Here is a 25,117-nt window from a genome sequence, read left to right on the forward strand (position 1 = left end):
TACAACATATTTTCAATATATATATATATTTTGCACTTGAACAAGAAGTAACTCAAAATGGAAAGAACCTACTAGAATAAAAAAAATATGAAACTCAACAAAACATAATAGAAACTTAACTATATAAACTAGTTAAATGATCTAATAAAAAGTATGACTCAAAATGACATGTACGGTGCAATTTTGAAAACACACAAGAACACATATTTTTGAGATTTTTCCAAAAGCTAAACTAAGAGAAAATGAAAAAAAATGATTACATATGGCTCTTAACAATATGAATTGATTTGAAAATAAAAATGACCCAACAACATAAGATGACCAAATGTCAAACAATAAGGACTCAAAAAAAGATATGCACATGTAAACATGTTATCCAACACATTTAGGAGCATTTAGAAGGCACAAAACAATAGCCAAAACAAACAGAACCTTAAAAATGTTGATGACAATATTTTAGCAACTTTGAACTTTAATAACTATTTTGTTCACAACTTTCTTCCCAAAACTTTAAATGAGTTTTTTTTTTTTTTGTAAACCAGACTCAAAGGGCTTTCATTTTACTACAGCCACATAATTTTTGGACCTCTGAGTTCGATGTAGTTTAGTTTTAAAAATCATAAATGTTTATTGCCAGCATTATTTTGAGTAAGGAAGGTTGATTTGGACCATTTTAGGGTAACTACAACAAGACAAGGCTAGAAAACCACAAAGACAAACACAATAACCTAAGCTCCAATTACCAAATGTGAGATACGCTCTTCCAAGTTATATGACTCAAGCCAGAGAGAGACTCCAAAATGGGTAGTGGTTTGTAGAAGCTTGATGGTGGTGGAAATATAGTGCACATGTGGTGGTTTTGATGTGATGAGATGACTCCTCCTCTAAGATATATAACTCTAGGAAGGGAAAGAGATTATGGTGGTGTTTTGGTGTTCTCAATAGAGGTTGGACTAACTTTTAAAAAAAGGATGGCTAGAGAGAATCTAGAAGTGGTGCTTTAGCCTTGTTGACCTAAGTTGAGTAGTATGACACAAATTTGGTAGCATAATAATACTCAATTCAAAGGAATTTACATGGTGGAATACATATATTTTATAAGCATAGATAACTCCAAATGTATTTCCAAATTGTAGAAACAAAACCTTAATCCACCAACTTGGAGACCAAGGTAAAATCCTCTTCGTTAGAAAAACGACATATGACCACTACTAGGGATAAATCATCTCCATTAAGAGCATGTCATGTCGTCACTACTAAGGAGAAATCCTCTCCATTAAGAGTATGCCCTATGACTACTATTCTCCTAAAGGAAGATGATTTTCACTCTCTTTACCTTGGAAGACAAGGCTTCTTATATTGACTTAAGGTAAACTAAAAAGTAAATACAAGACTTCTTTAGTTTACAAGTGAAAATCTAAACCTAATACAATGAGATATAGAACAAGAAGCTTTAACATAAGTTTTTCCAGTCATGTAATTTGTTCTTCACGTCTTTAAGTGTATCATTATCAAAATCTCTCAAGACTTCAATTTATCTTATTGGGAACAATTTTATGATGATTTGGGTATCAATTGTACTTTTTTTTTTCAATTCTTAATGAATTTTTACATTTCCAACTTAGTGTTCCTGTGCTAATTTTATTTTTTGATAGTTATTTGATTTCTTGCATATGAATTTACTTTTCGAGCACATTTATTCATTGATTCTACATTCTATTGTTGAACTATGATGTTACTTTTGGATTCTTGTCCCTTTCCTTTATGTTTCTTGCATTTATTATTTTCAATTTCACGTGCTTTTTAAGTTTCCTTTATGTTTCTTGCCTTTATTCTTTTCAATTTTAAGTGTTTTTTTGAGTTTTGCTTTGTGTTTCGATCTGCAAATTTAGTTTTGCTTGTTTCCATTGGTTTGGTTGAAAGTAGTTTAGATATATGATGTTTTCACTTTGGTCATGCATTGTAGATAAATAGGTTATGATTTTGTCCATTTTTTGTTTTTTTTTTAGGTTTTATGATGTCTAATAGATTAGGATTAATTTTCTGGTTTTATCCTTTGTTAGTTTTGATTTCATATTGCGAGAATAGTGAATATAGCACATGTAATATTTCATTTGTCTTAGAATAGATTATGATGTTAGTTGAAAGCATAATTTTGAGGTAGATTTCATGGAGAATTAAGTGGGAATTACTAATTTCAAGTTTTGAAATATGAACTAAAAGACCTTAAAGAGAGCTTATTTTTTCACGTTTCTCACCTATCCATTGCACATCTGATTCTCAGATTTGTTTTTGGCCAATGTTCTTTGTTTTCTTCTCCTTTAATTCTAATTTTTCTATTGTAATAAACTCAAGGTAGTTGTTTGATTCAATTTCACTTTAGTCTAGATTGTGATTCCCTTATTTTCAGGTTTTTGGTTTTGTTACATGATAGTCCATTTCTTGAAACTTTGCTTTTACCAATATTCTTGTTTGTTCATATTACTTTTGGTATTTCTGCTTAATTGATTATAGGGTCGTTGTAGTTTAGATTGTGATTTTCTCTTTCCATTTATCTGGCTCTGCTTACGTGAATATACTAGTCCTTCTATTGAAGTGTAAATGTCCAGATCATGTATATAGTTAGCAGATTCTTTGGTTCATCATTCTTTTCATGCATCATCAATTTGCATATCTAAGTTTAGACATAACATTTATAGATTTTGTTTCAGATTTAAAAAGGTTTCATTCATTCCTTCATTTGCATTGCATTTTAGTCCACTTTAGCTAAATCGATACGTATAACTACATGTCATTCAATCGTTCATTTCTGAATTCTCAAGCACTTAGTTCATTCATTGCATTCATAAATCTAAAATAGAAAATCTGTATTTCCAATTGTTACAATTCTTCTTTCTTTAGCAAAAAACATATTCATATTTCTACTTTTTTTTCATCATTTTATATTAGGTAACATGCATGTTTAGAATTAATTTTAATTAAAATCATGCATTTGCATTCTTAGTTAGTTTCTTTTTTTAAATTTATTTCATTAATTTTCCACCTTGTTTTAATTAATAATGATTAGTAAATATTATAATTTAACTCTATATTCCAAAACTTAACAAAAATCGAATCCACATATTGATTCTGAAGTTTTTCCTTTACCACATTAATGAAAAAACTTAAGTTTGTTGGGAGTAGAAATGATTCAACACACCGATTTGCAACTGCCAACCAGCTATTTTTTGGCAACGCTAAGTTATACATCTTCCAGTGAAAGCAGCACTGAAGGAGAGACTGCCCGATTAAAGACTCGGACTCATTAATAATAGTAGACGCCTTATTGGAATTTTGTGACTCAAACAACGTTTGGTAGAAGGAGTCAAATAAATTAAATAAAAATATATTTCTATCTTATTTTTTTTTGAGGATTTTATGCATTATTTAATTAATTAAGTTTAGTAAATATTTCTCAAGATCGATTACAAATTTTGTATATAAATATTACTACTTATGTTCAATAAAATACATGAGTTTCTTTTCATTCATTTGTCTCTTATATTTTAAAACCCAACAATTGGTATCAAGAGCATAAAGAATCTTATGGGATCTGTGATATAACCCACAAACACCTACAACCACAAAATAGCCACCACACATAAGATGGAATCTCAAACATCCTTTACTACCGTTTCTGTACCTGTATTTGATGGACAAAACTATCAAATGTGGGTTGTCAAAATGGAAGCATATCTAGATGCTAATGATGTATGGGAAGCAGTAGAAGAGGATTACGAAGTACCTCCCTTGCCAAATAATCTTACGGTTGCTCAAATGAAAAGTCACAAAGAAAGGAGGCTTCGAAAATCCAAAGCCAAATCAATTTTGTTCACAGTCGTATCTCCAGTCATTTTCAACAGAATAATGACAATGAAAACGACATATGAAATCTAGAAGTTTTTGAAGGAAGAGTATGAAGGTAGTGAGAGAATCAAAGGAAATGCAAGCTTTGAATCTGGTTCGAGAACTTGAGATGCAGAGGATGAAAGATTCGGAGACAATCAAAGATTATGCGGACAAGCTTCTCGACATTGCAAACAAAATACGTCTTCTTGGTACTGAGATTCCTGATTCTCGAATTGTTCAAAAAATACTTGTAACAATTCCAGAAAGATATGAAGCCACATTGACTTCCTTGGAGAACTCAAAAGATCTTTCTACTATTACCTTGGCAGAACTTTTGACTGCACTTTAGGCTCCAGAACAAAGAAGACTCATGAGAGAAGAAGGTCATATTGAAGGGGCTTTGGCAACTAAATTTCTGAAAAAAAAAGGGTAAGTCAGTAAGTTTCAACCACAAAAATGATAGTAATTAATCCTCTCATGTTTTTTCATCATATCCTTTTTGTAAGAAAAACACTCATCCACATACAAAGTGTTGGTGGAGACTAGATGTGAAATGTCATAAATGTGGACAATTAGGCATGTGGAGAAAATCTGCAAGTCATCAAAAACACAAGATAATGTACAAGTTGTTGTTGAAGAGGGTGAAGAAGAAGAACTTTTTGTTGTTTCTTGCTTTGCTACTGCAAGATCAATAGAAAGTTGGCTAATTGATAGTGGTTGCACAAACCACATGACTTACGATCAACAATTATTCAAAGATCTTGATGCAACATACAACACAAATGTCAGAATTAGAAACGGAGCAAAAATAACAATGAAGGCCAAAGGAACAATCGCGATCAAAGGTTGCACAGGTTTGAAATTAATTACTGATATTCTATACATTCCTAAAATTGACCAAAATTTGTTGAGTGTTGGCCAACTTCTAGAGAAAGGCTATAAAGTTCTATTCGAAGATAAAACCTGCATGATTAAAGATTCAGATAATAAAGAATTATTCAAAGTTCAAATGAAAGGCAAAAGCTTTGCATTGAATTGGATTAATGAAGAGCATATTGATGTGCACAAGGTTGAAGACAACATGCAGGTACAAGGGCTACCTGAATTGGAAGAGAAATCACTCGAATGTGTAGCTTTGCAATATGGAAAACAAACGAGGTTGCCTTTTTCAAAAGAAAAATCTTGAAGAGCAACAAACAAACTGTAGTTAGTACATACGGATGTCAGAGGACCTAAAAAAACTCATCTTTGAATGGCAAGAAATTAGAGCTAATGGGTGTTAAAGTTGGTGAAAGTCAAAATGAACCAGAAAAATTAGAGGAAGAAGAGCAGGCTAAGACAACTCTTCCTGAAGCAAAAGCTGAAAATGCGGAAAAGCCAAAAGAACAACTACAAGTAGATGAGAAAGTTATGATGTAAGGACATGAAGACTAAGCAAGAAATTGTGATTGTAACTTCCAAAAGTGAAGGAACTTTAGATGATACGGTCAAGGACGAAAAAACTTAGTGTATGCTAACTTTGAGTCAAAGAGGAGATTATTGAAATTTTGTGACTCAAACAACATTTGGTTGAATGAGTCAAATAAGTTAAATAAAAATATATTCTTATTCTATTTTTTTTGAAAGATTTTATATATTATTTAATTAATTAAGTTTTAGTAGATATTTCTCAATATCGGTTACAAATTCTGTATATAAATATTTACTAATGCTCAATAAAATACATCAATTTCTTTTTCATTCTTTTGTCTGTTATGCTTTAAACCCAACGGAAACCAATGCAAGGACACTTCTAGTGAATGTGTATGGTACTGTACAGTTTCATTGCAAAAGTTTCAAAAAGGAACACTAGCACTTGTCTTCTGTTCGAGTAGTATTACTGGTTATTAAACCATGGACAAATGATTTTGGTGTCAGTTATAAGAAAACTAGAATGTAACGAGGGAAAACAATCATATTAAAACAAATTACACTACTGCTGTTTTTATTGTGTAAAATAATCATAGTAAGATTAAAATAACCTAATTTATTTTATCCAAACACTTTCAACACTAAGTCGACCCTAGTTATTGTTGACACAAATGAAAGAAAAATAATACTCAAAGCACGACTAAGATGGAAGAGTTAGGAAACCTTCTTATTTTACTTCTACATAAGGAATCTCAACCTTTTTTTTTGGAAGAAACATGAGAAAAGTGATCCTCTCATGTTAAATAAAGGAGTAAACATGTTTCTCGTTTCTTAATTTTAAATGAACATTAAAATTAATTTCTCTTTAAAACTTTAATCCAATTTAATCCATTAACTTAAAAAATGTATAAAGTTAGTTATTTTAACCAAATTTTGTCAGATTTATTTAATATTTCAAACTTATTCCATAATAATATTGAATTGTTTATCCTATTTGACATAATTTTACTTCAATGTTAATTGAAAAACATATTTAAAACCTTCAATAATCTTGATAAAATTTGGTTAAAATGACTAAATTCACGCAGTTTTGAAAATGAAAGACTAAATTAATCCAAAATTTCAAAATAATTTTAATTTTATATTAAAGTTAAAAGACAAAAAGAATATTTAATCCTCAAATAAAAAAAAGCTTAGATCATCTTAGGTTACCGTCAAACCATTTTCCTTTTATAACTCAATTTTAAAACAAAAATGTCAAGTAATGCATTTTTTTTTATGAATGACTGTTATTTCATGCATGGATAGTGTCATACATTATCATCAGAAGTTTGTGATTACTACACTTACAGGCAAGATTGTCCAATAAAAAATCAAATCGTACATAAACGAACTAACTTTGGAATCCGAATCATAAAATTCATTCACCATAAAACATTACTTCAAATATATCATGATATATAATGTTAAATATAACAATTTTAAACTGAACATAGATAAAAGAATCCAACCATAAGTCTTATAAAATAAAATTATTAGTTACATATCAGTGAAGCCTTTATTTTAGGAAGATGAAAGTGAAACAATGAAATAGCAAAATTATATATATATATATATATATATATATATATATATATATATATATATATATATATATATATAATGCATGTATTGAATAAGCTACTAACAAATAAAACAGTGAAATAACTAAATAGGAAAAGAATAAAGCACTTCTAATTCTTTCATTGATCAATTAAATTTATTTCAATTCTTTTCATGAGTATTGGTGAAAATTAAAATTAAGGAATTGTTGATTTACGTGAATTTTATGGATGGTACGAAATTTTACAGACCCGTTCATTTATCTATCACGAGATTCATCTTAAAACATGAATGGGTAGGTGGCCGAATACTATTGAATTATGGAATCGAATAGCATACAGTAAGATTGTAATCACTACGATCACAAGCTTATACTTAGAAGGGACTTATCTTGGTGGCCAACTTTAATAAAATCTCAGGAACAAGGCGTTTTCTTCGGGGTGCAAAGGGGTCCTTTGTAAGAGCATCACTATCATTGGAGTGTATAACGGCAACTGCATGCTCGAATAGGTAATCACCTCGGAGTGGATCCTGCACAGCATGGTTCAGAATTAGAAATTCCATACACATTGTGGAACTCTGATGCGTGATCGTACGTACAGCAGAGGAAAAAGAAAGAAAACACAATTTATACAAAACAAACTTTTCTCTATATTTCATTACCATAATGGTATAAAGACCTACGTATATTATAAGTTAAATCCAAACATGACATCCGTATAGTATTCTAACAAAAAAGAGTACTAGTTTTCTACCGGAAAGATTCCTATATGACCAAGAATCTAAACATCACAGGATTCTAATATTTCTAGGGGGCATGTTATTGATAGAAGGCTCATTGTCAATTACTGCATATCATGTAGAGGAACACTGTTATCAGCCAATTTCTTCTTGCAGTTCTATGATTTCTCCTTACATCTTCCATAGATTTTGGAAACGTAAAAAATGTCCCTCCATACAATTTTCGAAGATTCCCAAAATATTTGGAATTTGAGATTTTACAATCTAGAAAAAAAATTATTTTGGATTCTACAGTATAGAATGTATTTCCAAACTGTAAGTGAAAAATAAGACTAATTTATTATTCTCAATCATAAAAAATACATTATGATACTCTCTATTTGTAATAATTTAATTCTCCTAAAAAGGAAAATAGGAAAACTAGGAAAGTAAAATAAAATAAAAGATTATATATCTAATTCCTCCAATTAGGAAGATTCTAAAGATATTATCTCAAATTACAACACTTCCCCCCTCAAGCTGAATCATACAAGATTGTATGAACCAAGCTTGAAATAGTTAAACTCAATTGTAGAGAACATCAATAAACCAAATTTGACAGCAATGGATGAGGATGAACTAGCACCATGAAACTTCAACTTGGACAGCAATGGACGAGGGCGAACTAGCACCATGAAACTTCAACTTAGACAGCATGGACGAGGGAGATTTCCATAAAAAATGGATGATGACTTGCAGCAGCAAACAACAACAAACAACAAGAACAGATGAAGGGCCTCCAATAGCGAGCAACAACAAACTGTAGGGACTTAACTACCATAAACAATAACAAACCTTCAAGGCTGATGAATTCTTGACTGAAACATTACAACGACAACGGCATTAAAGCACCCGCCAACAAGGCTGATGAATTCTTGACTGAAACATTACAGCTACAGAAATAGATTCCCCTTCATGCCACAGGCCAACGAGGACATCACACTTGCAAGAGAGAATCACAGAATTGTGGAGACAAGCTTGGCCACAGGTGTTAGGGCATTCAGCGGCACAAGTGGCAGAGACGTCGGCAAGAAGCACCACTCAGTGCCGCACAAGAAAGAGGAAGAAGAAATCCATTGGTGGTGGCAGAAAGCCCGTGAAGGCAGAGAACCCTTCTCAATGGAGAAGAAGATGACGGAAGAAACACAACAAACATTGTCGCCCAAGAAGTTACCGAAACATTTACACACTTCGCAATTGTTAGTGTCTTTCCTTTCGTCAAACAATTGGAAGGCAGAATGGGAGGGAGGAAGAAGAAGTTCATTGACAAGAAGAACTCTGCCACTTTCCAGCTCATCGCTCGCGACGCCTCTGACCCATTTTTTCCCAATCCAACTACATCTTCGTCCGCGTTGACAACAACCCCGTTTCCTTCCCCGACGCTGAAGATGTCGGCTTCAACGATGCTACTGGTGACTACAACGACTACGATGGAGTTAGCAGTGGCCCATTGCCCGAGGACGTCAGGAAGTAAATTCTGGAGCTAAGTGGTTTTTGAGAACGTTCGGGAAACGGACAATGAGGGAAAATGGAAGGCTAAGGCCCCCCTACAAATTTGGAATCGGAGGCCTTCTTCACAATTTTTCAGCGAATCAATTTCCAGGTGCAACTGGATGGCAGCTTTCAGGATGGAGAAGAAAATAGCGGAAGCAGTAGAGGTAGGAATGACAACTGACTGTGACAGCAGCGGACGATGGCCAGCGGTGGACGGTGGTCGGCGGTGGCAGGCTATGATCGACAGTGGAGATCGATTGGGTTGCAGCTGGCGACGGCTGGTTCAGTGGAGGCAGTTGCCTTTCTAGGGTTATGTCTCTTTGATTCTGGGTGCATATGAATGGAAGCCAATGAGAATGCCAACGTTTGGGCATTAAAGAAGGACCCATTCTAATTTTACTGGGCCAAAGTATGGAAGAACGACTTCTTTAGCTGTTATCGGAGGAAACCAACTTGTTGTTGGTCATGAAGATTCTAGGTGGCTCTTGTGAAAGACACTCAATTGATCTAAGGATCATAAGCATAAACTTGGCTACGGAAACTGGAGTAGGATTGTCCATTGAAGGTACAAAGCTACTGGTTAAAAAAGAGATTTTTAGGGGGCAGCCGGCGGCCATGGCGGCCGGCCACTGGCGGACAGCAAAGACGGCAGAAGTAGATCAGACAAGCTCTGATACCAAGTGGAAAATAAGACTAATTTATTATTCTCAATCATAAAAAATTCATTATGATACTCTCTATTTGTAATAATCTAATTCTCCTAAAAAGGAAAATAGGGAAACTAGGAAAGTAAAATAAAATAAAAGATTATATATTTATTTCCTCTAATTAGGAAGATTCTAAAGATATTATCTTAAATTACAACACTGTACACTTAATGTATTTTGGAATTGTACATTTCAAAATATATTCTAAATCATACAATTCAAAATGTTTTTAGGTGCACTAATGATTGATTAGTAGATGCCAGTTCAAATTGTTAGTGTTGGGAGACTGCTGAGCTTAAGGAGAACATGTTGTGTGAGTGGAATTGGTTAAAGGGTTCGGCGTTATATGAGGGGATAAGTTTGGCAGAATTAAGGGTCGTGTGGGGTTTGATTAGATGAGGACAAAGTGGGTGTAGCAAAGGCAACAATACCTCGTTTTCTCTATATTAAAGTGGTTTGGGAAGTAGAGAAGAAATGAGTGTGGAGTTGGGGAAGAGAGTGAGTCTCAGGTTTACTGGGTTGGTTTGAGAGGTTAGTTCAGGTGGCTGATGTATGAAGGTAGGGGGAGAGGATTCATGATACGATCAAAGAAGAGAGATGAAAAAGATGAAGGTGGATTCATGAGGAAGGAGGCAGAGTTAGTTTGTAGGTGACTTTGTCGATCGGCAGATCACCATGAAAAGTACACAATTTCATGGCAAGTTTGTTGGAGGGACGTGGAGAAACACGAGCCTTGATGATATGATGCAGAGACAGAGGGCCTTGTCACCTGGGTGGAAGACATGATGGCAGCATGTTTTAGAGGCCACAATGGTCATTCGTTGACAAGTGCAATTCAAGTTTTGTCGTAGTTGGTAGAGCATTTTGGTATGTTCTTGTAGGGAGTGGCCAAGGACAGGACTGTAGTGATATCGTTGACATAGTCTAGTATGGACAATGGCGGGCGGTCATAGAAAGCTAGGAACAGGGTGATGTTGATGATGAAATCGTGCGAAGTGTTATACCAAAATTTGGCCAGATGAAGGAATTGTAACATGTGTGAAGGTTGTCACTGGAAAACAAATCAGGTAAACCTGGTAAACTTTTGTTAATCACCTGTGATTGGTCATCCGTTCGGAGATGGTATGCGAATACTAAATGAGTTGGTCGCTTTGTAAGTGAAAGGGCTCATTCCAAAAATTACTAAGGAATAGCAAATCATGTTATGATATGATTCACTTCAGAAGACCATGCAACTTGGAAATCTCAACAGAAAAGTAAAGGACCAACTGCGAGGTTTCTATCAAATATTGACTCCACTATTTGACCACTTCTATGATAACCAACAATCCACGGGCATAGATAGAGGTGACTTGCGTACATGCACACGACTTCTTGCTGAAAAAGGTAATGAGATGGCCATTTTGGGAAAGGACAACACCAAAAACCATACCAAAGACATGGTTTCTATTAAAATAAGAGACATGAGAGACATAGGCTGAATCCTTAATGTATATTGAACACATAGGATTATGCTTTTATAAATAGGAAAAATACAAAGAGATGGGCCACAACATAAAAAACTTCGATTGTTACTTTAGTTCTTGAGAAGGAGTGAAGGCAGGAGATAATAACTCATTGAAGTCATGGAGAAAAGCATGAACGCTACCCAAGTATTCAGCCATTGTACCATCAAAACATCTAGGACCAACATTACTTAGGATATTTTGACAAAATACCATAAAAGTATTGAGTATCATTGGTGTATAACAATTTGACCAATTCCCAAACTTCTGAACATGTCTCATAAATAAGCACGAAGAATTTGTTTCAGTGATGAATGAATAATAAAGTTGAATACAATTCATAATTGAGCATCATTTTTTAACCAACAAGAAAGCTCATTTTCAGTAATAGTAGCCACACTCATTAAGATGATCAACATAACCTTAACTCTTAAGCCAAAGTCTAATGTATGATGTCCAATTATCATAATTAGTTCCATCCAATTTATCAGTGGATAGATGCACATTAAGATAATTGGTATATGTTAGAGATTTCACATTGACTAAAGATAAATCAAATTTATAATATATAAGTGGGGGAAATCTCACCTTACAATTCAGTTTTGTAAGATTGAGTTAGATTTAAAGTTCACTTCTTAAAATAGTATCAAAGCAACCCGAAATCTATCCTAACGAGATTTGTTGTTTGTTGAACCTATCTTGCCACTCATTATGAGACCATTATAAATGTCTACTCCCATATACATGAGGAGGTTTGTTGGCGATCCATTGTTAATTAAAGATAAGACAAATTTATAGTATATAAATTGATGCAAATCACATCTTATTAACCGATTTTTAAGGTTGAGAAAGGCTTAAAGTCCACTTCTTAAGAGTATAGATGGATGAATCAAACTTTCGAGCAACAAAAAAGACCATAGATGATTGTAGAGATAGAAAATAATTACCAAGAGAGAGAAACAACCTAAAAATAGTGAAAAAATTCCAACGAGTCCTTATCACAATGAAAGTTATAGATCCAGAAAGAGATAGAGGATTAACCAGGCTCTCATAGAATGTTACTATAAAAGAGAGAAGCTTAGGTTGAATCCCTAATGTGTATATAGCATATACAATTATGTGTTTATAAATAGGAAAATACAAAGAGATAGGCCTAAGTTTGTTACATCTAACAAGGTTGAAAAGGAATCAATTCAAGTTTATTAGACAAAACGTTTAGAGCACTACGTATATGGCACATGATTCCTTTTTCAGCTCTATGATTAAAAAGATAGTCAAAACGATAACTTAAAACATGTTGCATAATATAAAGTTTTATATTTTATTTAGTACCCAAAAATTTGAAATCGCTTCACGTTTAACTTACCTGTAGAAACAAATCTGTATGACTCTTCCCCTCACACAAAATCAACTCAGCTCTTGCCCCTGCCTTCTTTAGAGCATCAGCAAACCGTTCACTGCAAAAATCACTTATTAATAGCCCCTCACACAAAGGCAACCGACTTTTTGACATTAATGTTTGTAAGTCTAGCAAAGAAAATTACCACAGTGGATGTTTCATTTCTTAGTAAACAATAGCATTCCATCTTTGTGTTTAATAATCCACAGAGATAACACAAGTACCATAGAAAAGAAAGAAGAACCCACAAAGTCATAAAAGTTATTTAGTTCTATGATAACCAGAGATCATCAAACTCTTCCTGTGCTGTTATTAGTACAAGCCAAGATCTAAAGAGGGTTAAGTTAGGTACATGACAGTCAAGTAACCCTTTCAATCTTTACGTTGCAACAATGATCAGGTCTTATTTATAGTGTGGCAATACACCGCAGAAGAATACAATTGAGACCTTCAGAAGTTTCCTTGAACAGAAAAAAAGTATATGATAACCAATCTTTTTATGAACAAAATATAATAACCAGTGAATTTCAATTCATAGACTAACCTAGCTACTGATGGTATGGAATAATCTGCAGTTCCATGGACCAGATATACTGGTGGGAAGTGAGGAATGGCACTTTTGAGACATGGATCTTGAATTTTAATTTCAGGTGAATATACCGTCAAAGACTCTTCACCTTCCATTATGCTGAAATGATAATCAGTTATAAAAACGGAAAAAGATAGCCTCATAATGAAACTTGGTTTTTCAGGACATACCTCAAAAAGATCTGACGATACAAGCCTCGATTGTCGAAGTGATCCACTAAATCCAATAAGTTGTATCTGCATATATGTGTTGAAACTGTTAATAGCATATCCTTAACAGGTCTAAACCAATTTATCGGGGTGCATAATTCAGAAGCAGTCATAAATGATCTCTTCACACAAAAAAGAAAAACAGAAATCTGTTTCACTCTTTTTCACATAAGTAAAATGAAAATGTACCATGGAAACATGCAAGGGATTAAACATTGCACCAATAAACCATAAAGTTCACATCACCATAAGCATATGGAATAATATTTTACTGCATCCACCAAGATTATCAGACTTCAAAGTATACATAAACTTGTTGAAGCTCCGTCAACTTGACTTGTAAGAGTTTCCTTCATAAGAAAAAAATTATAAAATAACATACTAATTTAATATTTTAATATTGTAATTAAGAAAAATAGGTAAAAAAAATGCTTAATTAAGTTCTAAATCCCTCATAAATTTGAGTAATTTTAATCGAATCCCTATTAAATTTTATTGGACTATTGAGTACTAAAACATTTAATATCTTTTAATAGAGTTGCTGTCATTTTTGTGTTAATTGGATGATATGACTATTCTCCTGTTCCATCATCTTGCTTTTTTGTCTTCATGTGTTAAGAAATGTGAGGTGATATGGCTAATATAAAACAATATTGCACTGAATTTAAAATAACAAATGACTTTTATTGCTTTTATTGAAAACGTGTTGGATAATAAAGGATTGTTACCCTCACCTACATCATTGATGATGACAACATTATGTTAAGACAAGATTATCTATAAGACAGGACCGTCTCAAGGGTATATGAGAGGAGGAAGTATTTGATAGGACCCTAAGTAGTAATGAGTATTTGATAGGACCCTAAGGGTATATGAAAGGAGGAAGAGAATTATAAACAAGACATGATGGTTAGGAGGAGGGAAAGTTAGTTAGGTTGTTTGGGGGGGGGGGGGGGGGGGGGGGGGGGGGGAGAGTGTCTCAAGGGGGACACATTTTGTTTGTAAGTGTTTGACAGGAATAATACATCCTGTGTGAAGGAAGGATTGCTTCCTTGGTAGCTATTGAACATTGTCTTTTGTTCTTCAGAAATCAATACAGTTTACTGTTTTTGGGAATTATGTGTGTTGAGTGCTAACCAAGGGTATCTTGGGTTTCTTACTGCCAAGAAACCTATCAAAGTGGTCCAACCTACCGAATCTCTGAAGGGGGCAGTCATGGAAGGGAGAATGACCACACTAGAAAGAATGGTCAGCAAACAAGGAAGGTCCTTGGACGATTTACGGGAGGAGACCAGAGAAAGACATCAAGAACTCATGGATACGATCAAGGTTCTCATGAAAAAAACAAAGAACTCGGAAGGGAATTCGAAGGGCAGTCAGGGGTCGGTTAATGGGGAAAGAAGGGGAAGATGGGATGAGTTGGAGGAGGAGATGGAAGAAGAAAAAGTGGAATTAAAGAAATGCTGGATGAAGAGAATAGAATTACCTATATTTGAAGGGGCTCATCCAGTGGGCTGGATATCTAGAGCAGAGAACTTTTTCGAAATTCAAAACATTTCAGCAAAAGAAAAGATAAGGTTGGCCTTCATTAGTATGGAGGGAGGAGCCAGCTATTGGTTCCAATTCTGGAAAAAGAAGACCAAGAATCCTTCTTGGGAGGATCTAACAGAGGCTCTGATAAGGTTTGGAGGAAGAGAGAGGTCCACTGCTTTTGAAAAACTGGCAGCAATAAGGCAAAATGGGTTTATGGAGGATTATATTCAAGAATTTGAGAGGCTAGTGGCGCAAGCCACTGAGTTGACAGAGGAGCAGCTATTGGGACACTTCTATGCGGGTTTGCAAGGGAATATTAGGAGCCAAATTAGGGCCCACAACCCAGAGAATTGCTAAGGGCTATGGAGATAGCCAAGGATGTAGAGGAGGTTACAGAAGATCCCAGACAGGACAAGGGAGGGACCAATAGGGGAACTCAATCTTTTAGAAGATATCAAGGAGGGATTGGGGCTGTGTCCAGAACAGAGACGCACAGAAGGGCAAAAAGTGGACAGGGCACTAAGAGTAACATAAGCTCCGCAAGGAAAGAAGGTGTTAATACCACAGTGAGTTCCAAGATAAGAAGTAATTCAGTAGGAGATAATAGAAGCAGGGGGATAAGGAATCTTCCATACCCAAAATATATCCAGAGAAGGGAAGAGGGAAGATGTTTTCACTGTGGTGATCCTTCTAGCCAGGCCACAAGTGTCCAGAAAAGAATATTAGGATCTTCATCATGGATCAAGCACCCTTATTCAGCCAAGACTATTGCAGAGGCTTTCGTGAGGGACATAGTAAAACTACATGGAATACCCTCCTCGATAGTTAGTGACAGGGATCCAACCTTCCTTTGTCTGCTCTAGAAGGAGTTGTTTAGATTACAGGGCACAAAGTTGTTGATGAGTACTGCCTACCACCCTGAAACAGATGGCCAGACAAAAGTTTTAAATAGGACTTTGGAGACCTATTTAAGGTGTTTTAGTTCGGAAAGCCCAAAAACTGGAGCTATGTGCTCTCATGGGCAGAATACTGGTATAACACCAGCTACCAAAGTGTGGCCAAGTGCACTCCCTTTGAAATAGTGTATAGGAGAGCTCCTCCGTCCCTAGCTTTGTGCCAGGTGAAACAGAAGTGGAAGTAGTGGCACAAGAGCTACAACATAGGGATGAAGCCCTTAAGCAGTTGCAGTATCATCTAGAAAGGGCGTAAGACCATGGCCAAATTTTCCAACAGAAAATGCAGCCCATCAGTGATGAAGGAGGGGGACTGGGTTTACTTGAAGATCAGACCCATAGGCAAGCCTCCATGCCTACCAGATTACATCCCAAGCTGTCAGCAAGGTATTACAGCCCTTTCCAAGTGATAAAATAGGTGGGACCAGTGGCGTTCAGGTTACAGCTGCCAAAGACAGCCCGTATACACCCTGTTTTCCATGTATCTCAACTCAAACTGGCGGTGGGGACCCACCAAGTTGAGAGGAAGCTACCGGAAGATTTACAAGAAGGAAGACCAGAATGTAATCCCCTCAAAATGTTGGAAAGAAGGACCATTCAGTTGCACGGAGAGGCAGTGCCACAGGTGCTCATTGAGTGGCAGGGAGAGGGATCGGAAGCTGCTACATGGGAGGATAAGCCGACCATGAGAGTCCAATTCCCAGATTTCCACCTTGAGGACAAGGTTGTTCAAAGGCCGACGGGTAAACACCACTGACAATGTTAGGTTTCTTGATTACAAGGAACCGATAACGTTCAGTTTTACACCCACAAACACCAATTTTGTCAATACTCAGCACTGGAAACAAAGCTATTATTCCAACACCAGCAAAGTACACAAATACAACCGAGGGAAATGTTTCCCTTCACATAGGAGGTCACTAATCCTGTCCAGCCTCTTAAATTAACAAAAAAGTGTCCTCTAAAAGACACGCCCCTACCCATATATAGTCTTCCCACTAAGGAGACTATAGCAACCCAAACCACCTAAAAACCTATGTTTTATTTTTAACAACCTTCCTCCTAAAATAGACCTTCATAGTCCTATAAGACGATCTCACTAATTTCGCATTGTTCCAATCATATGTAAGCACAGGAACAAACATAAGGTGCATTTCTGATACCATCTCAAAATTAGAAGAAAATAATTTTTCTTATTTGGTGCCAACATATATATGATATATATACATACATTGATTGGATAATTAGGACACAAGCACAGCCCATTCTAGGAAATAAATCTGAGATTGTGGGATTGAAATGCTAGTAATAAAACCAAGATACAAGTCATACAAAATTAAAACTAACAGGAACTAAATCTGAAACTTCCTTAAATATCTCAATAGAATTTGATCCACCCCAGAGATGCCTTAAATTGCTCCCTAATTTCAATTTTCTATTACAAAATTTAAAAACATATTCTATAATTATTAAATAATTAAAGTATTACTATTTCTTAATTCCTATTTCTTAATTCCTAATTCTAATTTTCAATTAAAAATTAAAAAGAAAAATAGTTTATATAATTTAAACTAGAACAAAGTGTAGAACAGATCAAAACACCTTAGCCACAAGAGAGCAGCTTACAACGACGCAATGAGAGCAAACCATGCACGAAGCACCATTTATTTTTGGATCCTTGTCAAGGGTTTTCACTTGGGAGATTTTCATATTTTACCTTTTAATTGGGAGATTCTCGGTCAAACTCTTCTAATTTGGGCTTCTATTGGTATTACTTTCTTGTGTTAAATATTTAGGGAGTGGTTCTACACTTTTCCTGCATAAGAGTTTCCTAATTTTTCAAAAACACGTTCTTTTCTCTTCTTATCTTTCTGGTTTGACCACTCATGGAATACAACATTTCCATTGTGCAACATTCTAGCCCTTTGTTGTCCAATATTCATAACCGTTAAGCAACAGTGATCATGTGAATGAGAAGTTAAGTTTTCCACTTTTCTTAAGGCGCATCTTAGTATAAAAAATAACTTCGAAATTAAAGGACAAAAATTCTACGAAGGAAATGCATCAATATGTTCTAGACAATCTAGAATGAACATATACTTGTTGAAATTCACCATTTCAACAAAATTCAAGATATAGATGAAACACTAACCAAAGTGTCTTACCCTCCAGATAAACCAAAATAAGCTTTGATCTGCGAAATGCTCCAAGAAACATTCTCTCCTTTATTTGATTCTCTGGCTGCTTGCTCCAGTAAAGCGCAAGAGGAAATATGAGCACCGGCAGATTGTCCCATTAGATAAACTCTGTTATATAGTTATTTAAAAAAAAAATTAATAGATCAATCTCATTGTTGAATGTCCAAATATATGACGAAAAGGAATCTTGTATCATAGTAGCACTCCACCTATTAGGGTCACCTCCATATTTAGCTATGTTGTTGATGATAAAGGAAATTCCCTGACAAGTATCATTTATCATGTCACTGATAGTCCCTTGAGGAAAATTTCTACACTCAAAAAAAAAAAAAAAAATCTATTAAATGCTAAACATAGCATTTTATTCGAAAACTAGATGTAACAATTATCTTGTTTGTACCCTTTATTATATAACTAAGTTGTAACATTGCGTAAAAGAAATCTCGTCCTTTGGAACAACTATAAGATTAAGATTTCAATTACCGAAATGCTAATAGTAAATGTGATGTACTATATTTCTAACTTAAAAACAAATTATGAATTAAAATGTGCATAGTCAAAACTATTAAGTTCAGGACATTGTGTGATACAAGCACCCTTGTAGTTATCATTTATGAATTTCCCGGACTAAATGTCCTAGAAATAGACATAAAAAAACCCAATTTGTCCATAAAAATACCTCAAACATAGAGCAAGTCAGACCAAATGTAAATTGTAGACTCAATCTTGCACTGCTGAACTGAGACCAGGTACCTGTAATCTAAGCATGCCACTATAATGCCTCGTTCTGCCAACTGTAGTCCTAAAAGGGCACCCCATGCTTTATACCTAAATCAAAACCCAACGCAATTATTTCAACTTTTAAGAGATAAAAGATTGCTGAATAGGTTTACATACACGCATAAACTAAAATTCTAGCTATGCCATGGTGCAGGAGACCAACTATATTATGGCATCACAAAGTGTGACATGAACCAAATCATTCAAGTCAGTAAATTTCTAAAATTCAATTTCAAAATTGAAGCAACAATTCATCATAACCACTTGTAGTATTTTGTCGACCCCCTCTTAGAAAAAGGATAAAACCATAATAAAAAGATTTAACATTTTATTAGTTATGTAACACGTAAAGAAAAATACAGAGGGAGAGTAGCTACCCCTGAAAGCAGAAAGACCGAAAAGCCAAAAGAGAATCACCAAAAAGGGACAGGAAATAACAAAATAAAGGGGAATATTGTGCTAATGTAATGGAAAGGTACGGAGAGAGAAAAAAAATATCTTTTATATTCTTTACTCTGATATATCCTAATAGCCCCCCTCAAACTCAAAGTCCAATTGCATGAGAAATATCAGTCACATTGAGTTTGTCTTTGACCAAAGTAAATCTAGTTGGAGAAAATGGCTTCATCAGAAAATCTGCCCGTTGATCCAAGGCTAGAATATGATAAACCTGAATTTGTTTGGAGAGAAATTTATCATGAACAAAGAAGACATCAACTTCCAAATGTTTAGCGTGACTGTGAAAACAAGGTTTTGATCAATGACCGCTGTACTTTGATTGTCACAGAGTAAGATCGGAGTAGAAAAGGGAACACACAGTTCTTGTAGCAAAGCTTGAATCCAAGTTAACTCAGCTGTGGTTTCAGAGCTTCCATACTAGACCTAGCTATAACTTATTGTGTACAGGATCACCAAGAGATTAAATTAGACTTTAAAAAAATATGGGGCCAGAGGTGGATCTGCTGTCATCAATGTTAGAGGCCCAATCAGCATCACATAGTGCAGTGACAGAAAGAGGTCTACCTACTGCAGCAGATTTCATGAGAAGACCATGCAAGGTGGTTCCTTTTAAGATACTGTAGTGAGAATCAAGGTGGAAACAACAAGGGATGAAGACACGGATTAAGTAATACAAACTTGGACTTGGCTTGCATGGGTTAAACATTAACAGGTCAAGGACAGGAGGATTAGTGGGTGACACAGATCAAGGATGATGGTCACCAAGATGATGACTAGCATCAGAAGAAAAAAGGATGTTGTGACGGTGCCACAGGAAGAACAAGAGACGATAAATCTGGAGTATTATGAAAATAGTCAGACCACAAACTATTCTTGGCAGGACTTAGCTCAAAAAGAACACAGTACGGAAACTGTTGTTCATTGAAAATGACATCTTATGGAAATGTAAATGGTGCCACAAACAGAAAGTCAAACATAATGTTATCTTGATTGAAATTCTTTAAATTAGGATTCACCCAATTGTTAGGTATTTTGGTGTTAGCCTGAGAAGGATTGAGCTAGACATGATGCAATGTGGAATGATCATAGAAAAGAAGAGATACAAGTGGTTGATAAGTTGCATCATACCTATAGAAGCAAATGTTAGCAGTATGGCCATTATCAAACAGATTTGGCATGGAATATTTGCAAAGTGTTCACCATGACCTCGAGTAAGACAACCACCATCCCCACCGATGGTGTCGCCTTGGCCTCCACTAGCATGAGCATAACCACTATTAGTGAAGTAGTTGGTACATATCCTTGAGTGTAGTTAAGAGCAGGAAAGAAAGATTTCTTGTTAAATCGGGTGGCACAAGATTCATGAGCAAGAAGAGTGTCCACTTTAGTAACAAAAGTAGTAATGAACTTGCTTTTAATAATAGAAATGAGTGGTGCACACTCAGGTGGTAAATCTCCAAGGATATGGCATCAACATTCTCTTCAAGCAGAACAGAGTATACCCTCAAGTTATTAACAATGGTTTTGATGTGAGATAAAAAATCTCGCATCATCTTGCCATCAAGAGATACACAGTATCAGGACGAAGTTGTCAAGCACAAGTTTTTGTCTAAAGATGAAAGTACTCATGAATCATGTCCCAAATGGTAGGATTGTCTCAAAATATTAACGCAAAAGAGAATTTAATAATGTTGATTGAAGCCATGTAAAAAGCATTTGATACTAAACTTCCCAAACTTCATATGGTGGATTCACAAGATCAATATCTTGATTAGAGAGATATAGTGGAGGAATTCTAAGACAAGCAATGAATGGTGAACTCAATGTGATTTAATAATGGGTTCAACTTGTGGAGGCCAACGAAGATAGTTGGAGTCATCAAGGTTTTCAGCAAGGGAATTGGAAAAGGAATAAGGTGCAGAAGCAGTGGGATTAGCAGTAGCCACGACCGAAAAGAAATAGCCAAGGTTAAAAAAAGTTAAATGTTGCCGTGAGGATGAAATGCTAAGATACCAACTTAGAGAAAAGTTAAAACCGTAATATTCAACATAATGTTTTATTATTTCTGGAACAGGTAAAGCATAGTACAAAGGGAGTATTTATAGTAGCTAGCCTTGAAAGAAAAAAGACCAAAACAGCAAAACAGGATCACTAAAAAGAGACAGCTAGAAATAGCAAACTCTGGGGAATATTGTGCTAGTGTAACGGAACATTACAAAGAGAGAAAAGAATATATTCTTTACTCCAATATATCATAATACCCCCATAACCGAATAATGTCGTAGTATGTTTCAAAGCATCATCAACAGCTTGCAGTTGCTTTTTGCTAAGACTTCACCCATAGATAAAACTGCTTGTGACTTGAAAATGAATTACTGTTGCATGTACTGAATAAGAATCAACGCTATACAAAGAGAAAATTAAAACATGAAAGCAAAGCCATGTAGACATTTCAAACTACTCACCCAATAATCCATGCTCCCCCAGTTACAAATATCAAAACTGGGTTAGGTTCACCAATATCAGATGGTAGATACAGATCGAACCTGAAAAACCACAATTTACATGACTATCAGGCACACAATACATTAAATGATCAACATCCCAAGATATCGGCTGGTAGATATAGAACGAACCTAAAAAACCACAATTTACATGACTATCAAGCAACAATACATTAAATGACCAACCTCACAACATGTATTACCAGTGTTTTAATTTACCTGTTTCTAGGCTGATCTCCATAAACAAGGCTTCGCTTTACCTTGGGTGAGGAGAAATAGTAATATGCAACTGCAGAAAGTCAAAAGTAAGAGAAAGAAAACAAAAATAAAAAGATACATTTTCTATTAAAGATCATGTTAACAACTTTTTTACAATAGATTATGTGTCTCTATTTTATTGATTTGTATATTTAAAAACAAACCAATCACGAGCTACCACATAAACTTTATAAAAAGAGGTTATAAAAAAAAAAAGTTGTTAAAAAAACATTTTCCTTCTACTAATATTGCTGGATACATAATATGTGTGTGAAATTTCGCACACCTCCCCAAGTGGAAGGAAAAACAGTAACATGTAATATAAAAGAGCCAAGTGTCAGGAATGGCAGTCAGATTATCATTTAATGCATAAGAATATTTATGATGATCTATCCATTGTTGGAAGCTTCCAAAGTAAATTCAGAGCTTAACATTTTCATTATTGATGATAAGAAAAGAGAAAATCACAATTATATTAAGCAAACCTTGTAAAAAACCGGGCATGAGTAGCAAGGCATAACATCCAAGAGCAAGTAATTGTGTAATCCAACGGTAACCAATCCTGAACAATGTATCAACAGAAAATCAGACATGCCACAAGGCACAAAGAACTATAGGGGATGTTTGAGAACTAATTATTCGCAGTTCTTGAACGACAATTTGTAATTGCGTAAAACAGACAATAGCTGAAGCGAAATTACAATAATAAAAGAAAGTCATATTATATGCAAATAATAATTCGAGAGATTATAGGAAAAAACAAATAACAAATAAGCGAAGAGATTACTGAAATTTGACGCACTCACCCGAGGTAGCGAAGAAGCGTGATGGCGAGGCGAGTAATCAAGTAGGTTTCTGCAGCGACGTGGCCAATGTTTCGGCGTAAAGATTCTTGCCGAGCTAGGTGAGGCTGGAGCACGGTTTTTCCGGTGACAAGGCAGGGCATCGTGCGGTAGTTGGTGGAAACGGAGTCTGCAGTTATCACCTGGGCGTCAATGTCATCCGGCGGGAGCGTGCGGCGGCGACTGGAGAGGGTGGCCATCGCCGGCGTAGGCTGAGAAATCGGAGGGTGTATCGGATCGGAAAAGAGTAAATTATTGCATTGGTTTTGTATGTTATGAAGCGCCAACGTTGATTTTGTTACATAAGCAAATATATCTATAATAAATATATATATATATATATATATATATATATATATATATGTGTGTGTGTGTGTGTGTGTGTGTGTTTATATATAGCGGGTGGTGCAGATGGACACGGAAATGGATTCAAAGCAACTGGATTTTCACGCTTTCTTTTGTAATGGTCTGATTCAGATAATAGGAATCGGATTTTATGTACTCGCCCCTCCATGCTGTCGTGAAACTTATGACAAAATTATACTATTTTGAAGACTTCGATCTATTCTTCTTGAACTAGTTTGTTTTTCATTTTAGTTTCTAGGATCTTTTACTTTTATAAAATTTAAGACTTAAATGTTATTTTATTCTCTATTTTTAAATGTAAAATTTGTTTTTCGAATGTTTAATATTAAGTCACGTGCCAAGTCATTCTTACGTGTTTTATATTGGATTTTAATTTTCATTAACTTTATTCATTTAGTTTCAATTTTTATTAATTTGATTTCATTTACTTCAATTTTGTTTCTTTATTGTGATTAAATTTAAGTTTTATTAAAATTCACATTTTTATTGAATATTTTTTCATTATTTTAAACCAACTCTCACTATAACATTGAAATATGATTATTATATTTATATTTTATTTTTTTACAGGTAAAAATTAAAATATAGTTGGTTTAAAAATATTGAAAAAAATTTCTTCTAATTTTAAAAATAGTAGAGAATTGTCCTCCTAATTTGAAAAATAAAGTACAATTTTCCTTCAAATTTTAGAAATAAATTAGAATTCTTCTTCTAATAATGAAGAATTTTTCTTATAATTTTAAAAGTAATGAAGAACTTTCCTTCTAATTTCAAAAATAATTTTCCTTTGAATTTTAAAAGTAATGTAGAATTTTCCTTCTAATTTTAAAAATAATGAAGAATTTTTCTTTGAATTTTAAAAATAATGTAGAATTTTCCTTCTAATTTTAAAAATAATGAAGAATTTTCCTTCTAATTTTAAAAATAACGAAGAATTTTCCTTCTAATTTTAAAAATAATGAAAAATTTTCCTTCTAATTTTAAAAATAATGAAGAATTTTTTTTTTAATTTTAAAAATAATAAAGAATTTGTTTGTTTAATTTTAAAGAAATGAAGAATTTTCCTTCTAAAATTTAAAATTGGGACTAAACTAAATAAAATTAACGAAATATTTTACTAAATTGAACAAAATTAACGAAAATTGGAACTGAATTGAATACAAAACACTTACATTGTAAGACCCTAAGAAAATGAGGTAATTAGGAATTAATGTAGTTCTGAGATTTGAACATTTATTGTTTGGTAATTGATGTTTAATGATTAGATGTGATTTTGAGACTTGGACATTAGGGTTTATGTATCTACGCCTCAATGTTGAGTCTGGTTGTTGGAATAATCTATTATCTTAAGTGATAATCAACTATTCCATCTTGCGTGATGTTTTTGGGTAATTTTCACTGAGATAATCGATTATCAAAAGTGATAATCAATTATCACAATGTATTTTTGTGAAAATGGTGAATTTGATGAGGAATGAATGTGGACCAAGTATGGGAAGCAGTTGAACGCGTTGTATTACATTTTTTATTAATTCAATTTAATGTTTCACATGTTTCCTTTTATTTCTATAATTGTTATCTCTTGCTACATTGTTCAATTATGTTTTCACTGGCGCTCAACAAAACCTTTCTACGCTCAAC

General features: G+C 34.4%; 2 protein-coding genes across 2 annotated transcripts; one reads left to right on the forward strand and one right to left on the reverse strand.

Annotated features, from left to right (window-relative positions):
• Positions 1-3,645: 3,645 nt before the first annotated feature.
• On the forward strand, positions 3,646-4,237 carry LOC108344424 (uncharacterized). The gene is made up of 2 exons (XM_017582870.1): positions 3,646-3,879; positions 3,962-4,237. The coding sequence occupies exons 1-2, from the start codon at positions 3,646-3,648 to the stop codon at positions 4,235-4,237; spliced, it is 510 nt and encodes a 169-aa protein (XP_017438359.1).
• A 2,801-nt stretch (positions 4,238-7,038) lies between these two features.
• On the reverse strand, positions 7,039-23,434 carry LOC108345945 (isoprenylcysteine alpha-carbonyl methylesterase ICME). Its single transcript, XM_017584809.2, has 11 exons — positions 23,075-23,434; positions 22,754-22,830; positions 22,230-22,299; positions 21,972-22,052; positions 19,021-19,095; positions 18,477-18,578; positions 18,235-18,375; positions 13,545-13,610; positions 13,330-13,473; positions 12,753-12,843; positions 7,039-7,431 (listed from the first exon to the last, which is right to left on the reverse strand). The coding sequence occupies exons 1-11, from the start codon at positions 23,308-23,310 to the stop codon at positions 7,276-7,278; spliced, it is 1,239 nt and encodes a 412-aa protein (XP_017440298.1). The 5' UTR covers positions 23,311-23,434; the 3' UTR covers positions 7,039-7,275.
• Between the last annotated feature and the right edge of the window lie 1,683 nt (positions 23,435-25,117).

The sequence above is a fragment of the Vigna angularis genome, chromosome 8, assembly GCF_016808095.1.
Source record: "Vigna angularis cultivar LongXiaoDou No.4 chromosome 8, ASM1680809v1, whole genome shotgun sequence".
NCBI classification, from domain to species: Eukaryota; Viridiplantae; Streptophyta; class Magnoliopsida; order Fabales; family Fabaceae; genus Vigna; species Vigna angularis.